Below are 7500 nucleotides of genomic sequence, written 5' to 3' on the forward strand. Positions count from 1 at the left end.
CTCAGGCAAATGTTTGGCGTGAGTACAATATCCTCGTGAATGCATTCCTGATGTTCCACAAGACATTTATTTGATCAACAAAGAGTCTAAATGTCTGTGTTTTACTTTTCAGTTCAATTGATTTCTTCTGTTGTTTTTCTTTACAGCAATTTGGCAAAATCTTAGATGTGGAAATCATCTTCAACGAGCGCGGTTCTAAGGTACATCCTGTTTCAGTGATATTTTACTTCTGTAGTCGATGTTTCTGGTCAGACAGCAGCTCACAAGCTAAATGAAAGACGCTTTGGATGGATGGTTGTTTTCCTGCTGACGGTTCAGCTCGGCTCAGGTCATTACATCGCTACACAGCCTTTAAGACATTATCCTCACTGTAATTAATATGTATATTGAGTTACATCATGCAGCAGACGTCATGTAGAACGCCAGCATCAGCAGTAACCAACAGGCTTGTCCTGCTGCAGACGTTCACTTCTAGGAAAAGATATTTTTGATGAATAGACTGAATTTAAAACGGTTCATGAAACTACATTTCTTTTGGAAACACAATAACATTTATAAAATATATAACATGCAACGTTTACACAAGTCCTGAGAGATGAACCCTTGTGGACGTCCTGAGGTATTAGAAGAGCTTTCTCACAACAACCTCCTTCCTTTATGCTGAGCTATTGACTCGGCATAAAATATGACTATTTTCTGTCAAAGATGAAGTTCTTTTTGAATTTCTGAAATTCCTTTGATATATAAAAACAAAAGATTTGCTGTTTTTGTTCTTACACTAGTTTTGATGTACTTTGGTTTCTCCTGTGTTTTTGGTTCTTATTCTTGATACCATGCCAAGAAGTTCATACGTCCTTTGTTATTTTGGAAAGTTTAATCTCATCTTTTATGACTTAATCAGAGGAATGGATTGTTACCACCTTGCAATATGGGAGTTTTGCAGCCGATGCTTCATGTTTAATACATAGGCAGCAGTCATAAACCCCTGCTGTAAAAGCAGCATGTATTATGAAGACACGCTATTGCCCCTGCAGACTGGCTGCACTGGGACAGCGCCTGTGACCACTGGGAGGACAGACTGGGACGCTCACATCACAATAAATAACAGCTGTGAATAAAATGTATTTCGAGCTGTATTGTAATTGTTTTCATTGTTCACCTGAAATACTTTATTTCACTTTAGTAAACGGATGTTTTATATGAATTGAAATGACCGTTCACTAAACCCTTCCCCCAAACAGCGATGGTCCTATCGTTGCTTAGCAACCGCAGCAAGGGGAGGCGGGCCTGTCCAGCTTTACATTTATGAATCTTACAGATTAATACTTCTGGGGTGTTTCTTTTATCCACCTTTGAAAAGCAGAAAACTACAAATATGTGCAATCGAATAAATGGGGTATCAACCACTAGCATTAGCATGTCTGGCTAACTAGCTTACTACCTGCAGTATGCAATGTGATAATTGCCAAGACATACTTGCATAATGAAGTGCCTACATATTGTGTGAGGTTAAAGGTCATTTAGACAGCTGGCTCTGGATTCTGACCAATCACAGTCGAGGATAACTCCAAGAGCTCTGTCCAGCTGTGCATCATGTCAAAGATCCCGCAAAAAACTCAACGTTCCGCCTGGAACAAGCAGCTTTTAGCGCACCATCATGACCACAGCCCTGCGGTGCACATTGAGGAACAATTGGCAGGGTTCCAATTTAAAAAGCAGCTGAATCATTGATCTCTAACCAAGAACCGGGTTCTGTCTCCACCTGTGTGAAATGTGGCTCAGCACCCAGAGCAGTAGAAACAGGACCGTGTGTCGTCCATTTGAGTAAATGAAGCTAAGAGGTAAAGGAAGGGGGCGGGGCTTTGTGAAGGGTCACTTTCCTCTCTTTTCCGTACTAAAATGAGTCCCATGTTTGGATATTGTGTTATCTCCTGATGCAAGCCATTGTTCACTGTACTGTTGCGTATGATGTGTAAACAATAACGTGCACGTTGTTCTTGCCTCTTTCCGTCCTGCATGCAGGGTTTTGGGTTCGTAACGTTCGAGCATAGCGTGGACGCCGACAGGGCCAGAGAGAAATTACACGGCACCGTGGTAGAAGGCCGTAAAATAGAGGTGCATGTTCTAAAATACACTCTTCCTGTCCTCCTTTCCTCTTGGTGTGTGTGTGGTTGTGGATTTGCGTGTGTGTGAGTCCTTCGCCACATCCCTCTTTTCCATTTTTCTCATGACATGAACTGTCAAGACATGAACGCCTCATCATTTCTCTTTCCTCACAGTGTCATTCATCCAAACACAGATCGATATCCTCACATCACTCGTACTAATTGTTGTATGTGATTGTATGTCAAAGACTTTTGATTGTTTAGTTTGTTCTTTGTTTACTTTGTTGCTTTTTCCTGTTTGATTTCATTTTGTACTTTCAAGTCATTTAACTTTTCCAGGGTTTAACAGTGAAGACCCTCAATGCAGCACTTTACATATTTGGGAGGTGCAAAGATTGCTTTGGAGTTTGGCCATAAATGTTAGAGATCTAACTTGTTGATATGTATGTTTACAAGGAAAGGAACTAGTTTCCCCCCCAAAAAAACCTCAAACCGTGCTCTTTGATGGCCGGAAAAAATTACTTGTGATCGACACCTGAAACAAAAAATGTAAATCTTTAAACTAGCCTGATCCTGTGGCCTGACAATAGCACGTCATTGTGTCCACTCACAGTCCAACAGCCTGGAAACAGAACGCTGATCACGTGTCGTGTATCGCAGTTGCAATCTTCCATTGCCAATACTTTGGATCAGGCCATGTCTACATCTGTGTACTACAGATAGAATCTCATGTATCTCTAAGGGGCCGATCACACCAGCCCTGACTCTCAAAGAAGCGTCGCTAGCAAAACCGTTGTGTTCCTCTCGTACGGCCTTTCATGAGCGCCTTTTAAACGCATTTTTTTGCTGCGCTTAAAAGTTTAAATATTGTCAACTTTTATGAGTAGCACAGCTCATCACTGTCACTCTCGGCTAAAGCAGCCAATCGGATTGATCCGATTGGCTGACTTGGCGAGAGGCGGGCTCTATTCCTTCCTGTCTTCGTGTGGTGTGAACAGCGGGGAATTCAAAAGAAAATGGCGACCTCCGACGAGGCGCTAATGTTAGCGGTATTTAATTAAGAGCTTTAAATTGTAGATGGAAACAGGACTCTGCTGCTCAGAAGACGCTCCAGCTGACTGCTGCTCAGCAGAAAGTACAACTGAAAGCTCTCGTCATCCAGACACAATTGGAGGAATAGATGGTGGTATTCACGGTACTCGTTCCTTTTTTAGTTTTATTTTTTGTTAAATATCCCAAATAGGACATCTGAGGTCTCACGGGTGTCAGTGGTTCAGAGCTTAAGTTTCTCCAAGAAAACTGATTGGTCATCAGTGGTTTTAAGGCAACACAGAGCCACGGGGGCCTTCACAGGAACCACATGACATCCAAGTGACACCGTTTACCCGAGATGAGAAGGATACACACTCGTGGGAGAACCGGGTACTTTCAGCTGAAGCTGCAGGATCCCGTGTTGAGAAGCCTCCACCTCTCTTTGTTGCTCCGGCTGCCGCTGTAAGAATCTGATGCCGCGTTCACACCAAAAGCAACGCTTTTTCTCCTGATTTTACTCGCTCGGCACTCTATCTGGTTAATTCGCTTTTTGGCAACCAGTTGCGAAAAGGCTTGACCCCCGTTACCTCTTGTTAGCAGCACGTAGCCTCACGAGCTAACCTGAACTGACCCGGTCAGTTCCTGTGAAACAGTTTTCATTCCTGCCATCAACCATGAACATGAACAACTATTTCTGCGTTCTACTTGTTGAGGAAGTCCCACAAACATGGGACCGTCCATCGCCCCGTGTCGGGTTCTATTATATTATCATTGACTTTACTCGTAATCGACTCGCGCAAATATTTCGCAACTCTTTCGGTGTGAACACGACATTACAGACAAAACCACAACGCCTCACGCTGCCTTGTGCCCTTTCATTTGCAATAAGTAAACTATTTTTCTGAATCAAAGTTTGGTCTTTTTATTCGTAATCTATCAAGTTTAAAGATGAAATAACTCAAATAAACTCATCAACGGCCTTCAGCAGCTCAACTCTCTGCAATAGAAAACTTTAATCTTTATGGTTTGTCTTAAAACTCACACTCAATTGATACCGTGGTCTGGATTTTAGACTCATTCATGCCAGCAGGTCAATGGTACGATGGATCCGTGTGCTTTGAGGAAGCAGCTGACTGCTGGTGGACAGACAGCCGACAGAGCGTTTGTGCAGTGGAATGATTGCAAAGTGTTCTTGGCCAGCTGAGTAAGATGCTGCTTATTCCTCTCTCATCCCTCCTCCCCCTCCTCCCCCCACCATCCTCCCACTGGTAGCTTGTTTAGGGCCCCATCCCAACACAGTTACGACGGTAACAGCACACAAACAGGTGTGCGGGGGCCAAAGAGGTTTGGGACCGGTAAGTGTGGGCGAACGAGCCATTCGGCCAGCATTTCCTCTCTCTCTTCCTCTCTCTTTGGAACGTTTGCAACGCTCAAACTCACGTGACCTTTCTTTTTGAATTGTGGTTGAGTTGATGCTGTATATGGACATACATACTTCCTGCGTGTCGGCGTGCGTGCCCGTCCACTGAGTGTTCTCCTCTCGCGAGCCAAAGTGACTTGGGACTTGACTTCGTTTGCACATCTATCTGGAAACCCAGTGATTCATTTCTTTTACTTTGGGAAGACAATGCACCCTGATTTTGATTCACCCTGTCAAATGTTGTTTGAATTTGGAATGATTTGATTGGTTGATTGATTGACTTAGTTGGTTTATTTTACAACAACAATCTTCGCTTTAAAACAAAAACATCTTCATATTGCGATGAATTAGTGAGACTGTTGTCCGAGTGTGAATGCTTTGTGTTGCTTTGGTCCCAACAGTCTTCTCTCATTATAATGTGGACTGAATGTTGCATATTGCTCCCAACATATTGTCTCCTCTCCTTCCCCGATGACATTTCCTTTGACTGTTTTGTCTCCTTCTCCCACCACCGCATGCACCTCTACATTTACACAACATCACTGTGCCATGTGCATCACTTGTTCCCTTCCTTTGGTCCCTGTACGTTATTGAAATGTCTCTATAACTGGGGAGAGCATGCAGGGAAACGTCAGAGGATAGAACATATGCAAATGAGAAAGAATTTCTGTTGGTTGTGTTTTGAAATGTTTCTGAATGCTCTCCTGAAAACACACAAATGACTTGTGTGTTTGCTGTGAAACAGTTTCCTGCTTTCTTTGTTCACAACATCCTGGAGCCATGCATGCAGAGTCACTGTCACAAGTAAAGCTCCCGTTGTTCTCGGGGCGTGTCGCCACTCACGGAGCGCTCTTGTTCCCTGCAGGTCAACAACGCAACGGCCCGAGTCATGACCAACAAGAAGACGGTCAACCCATATGCAAACGGTGAGGACGAGTCAGTGTGCATGTGCATTTCCCAACGTTGAATGGTCTTGACTCAACGCGGCATGATTGACACCGAGCATCAGAAGAAAAGAAAACAAACTTGAAATTAATGACAAGCGGTAATTACAAAATACATGTTTGCACATTCACTCTCTTCAATGGGAAATGCAGCCAAACGCTCGCGGGCACCTAATGAGTGAGGTGGAGATGATGTGTGTGGAGTCGAGGGGTTGCAGGTGATTGTGGTGTAAAAACACCTCCACCTGCTTCACCCTCACAGACGGCAGCTCTCAAAGACAAGCGTCAATGACATGAGTGTCAGCTTAAGAGGACACACGATAACTCTGGAGTCGGCTGTAAGAAGCACTGCAGAGGCTTGATGAGAGGAAGAAACACTGCTCCTCTTCATCAACACACTGTGGAACCAATGTAGACCTCCTTTTCCCTGTTTGAGTCACCATAGGAACCCCAAATTAAGTACAATACTTGTGTTTATTGTATGTATTTGTTCAGCAAAGTCTTTGGAACAAAATGTATATCTTACAAAAAAAAAAATCACTTTTAAAAGATATTTTGATCATAATTATGAACAGCCAGCATGATATGAGTCAGATTCCCCAAAAACTGCCTCCTGGAGCGTCAATAAGACACCTTTATGGAAAGATTAGGACCTAAAGAATCAGAATCTGCTATAAAAACCACAATAAACAAAGTCTAGGTCTGTTAGGAAGGAGTTTCATCCAAAAACTGTGTCGATCGGTTCAAAAATTTAGAAAGATTACATATTTTATGAAAGAAGATTGTCTAAATGGGGCATGCTGGGACTTAAAATTAGCACGGGAAGATTTTCGCGCACGGTTTCCAAAAGGTTCAACTTTAAACTCATACCTAATTAAATCAAAATCCTGAAAAGCCTGACAGCTATGAATATGGAGGAATCTTGTAATAACGCATACAACTAAAGATGGATGGCAATAATAATGTGAACAACAATATTAATGAGTTGGAACCGTTGAGCTGTGTGGAGTCTGGAGGTGAACAAGCTGTTGATCTCATCATCGTCTCATAACCCAGAAGCAACCGGACACAAAAGATGGATGCAACATCCGTGGCATCGCACAACGTGTCTGAACATGTTGATCCAGCGCTCACAGCTCACTTCCTGTTCATGCTCCTGGAACAGGAAACTATGTTTGCAGCAACGTAGCATCCACACATGGGAACATGGGACATCACCAGAATAAAAGCACAATAAGACAACGTTACCATGCACACTATTCTGACTGAAATAAAAGGTGTGTGATAAAAGTGAGGAATAATAAGATGCTTATGTGGAGGAATCTCATGTGAAATATTGTATCTGATTTTTGGAAACCTGCATCTGACAATCAGAGACTCAGATTCAAGTCGTTCTGCTTTTGAGCATCATTGTGCTGAGCCAGAATCAGACAAACGATGACATCAACACGTCAGGTGGTGTCGCACAACGGCTCATGCAGCAAGCGACAGGCGGAGGAGAGGAGCAGCTGCTCGTCTTCATGTGACTGTGGTCTAAAGATGGTCATCCACACATCCCGGCTTCTTGTAAAGGAAGCTCACTAACGCTCTTCCTCTGCGTGTGTCTCAGGCTGGAAGTTGAACCCGGTGGTCAGCGCCGTCTACAGCCCAGAGTTCTATGCAGGTAGGAGGACGTGCCCTTCTCCATCCATCACCGTCTCCTTTGTCCTTATCTTCCTCCTCCTCATTCATTTTGTTCCTCAGTTGGACATCTTCATCCTCCCCCTCCTTGGTTTTGACCCCGTCACCTCTCCCTCCTCTGCGTTCCCTCCGTGCAACAAGCAGCCGGTGAGAGCGCGACAATCTGCTGACTTTGCACAAACCCACAACAGACTGACGCCGCTGCTGCGAGACAAACGCTCTCGCCGCCTCCCGCGTGTCATCTTCAGTCTCCCCGCGGTCACCTCGCCCAGCGCTTACACGCGGCCCGCCCTGTCATTAGCCACGGCCATTAAGGTGA

General features: G+C 44.1%; 1 protein-coding gene across 11 annotated transcripts in view; it reads left to right on the forward strand.

Moving 5' to 3' along the window:
• rbfox1 (RNA binding fox-1 homolog 1) overlaps window positions 1-7500 on the forward strand; it is a 112685-nt gene that overhangs the window by 72283 nt on the left and 32902 nt on the right. For 10 of the 11 annotated variants that reach the window (XM_068596089.1, XM_068596087.1, XM_068596083.1 and 7 more), the window contains 5 exons: window positions 1-18; window positions 147-200; window positions 2023-2115; window positions 5423-5483; window positions 7111-7164. The exon at window positions 1-18 is cut by the window's left edge. In XM_068596089.1, the coding sequence (XP_068452190.1) occupies window positions 1-18; window positions 147-200; window positions 2023-2115; window positions 5423-5483; window positions 7111-7164 (280 nt within the window). The remainder of the gene's footprint in view (window positions 19-146; window positions 201-2022; window positions 2116-5422; window positions 5484-7110; window positions 7165-7500) is intronic. The other variant, XM_068596084.1, reaches the window with a different exon arrangement.

Source organism: Clinocottus analis, unplaced genomic scaffold (genome assembly GCF_023055335.1).
Source record: "Clinocottus analis isolate CAN_PGR_092001 unplaced genomic scaffold, fCliAna1.0.p SCAF_34, whole genome shotgun sequence".
Taxonomy (NCBI): Eukaryota; Metazoa; Chordata; class Actinopteri; order Perciformes; family Cottidae; genus Clinocottus; species Clinocottus analis.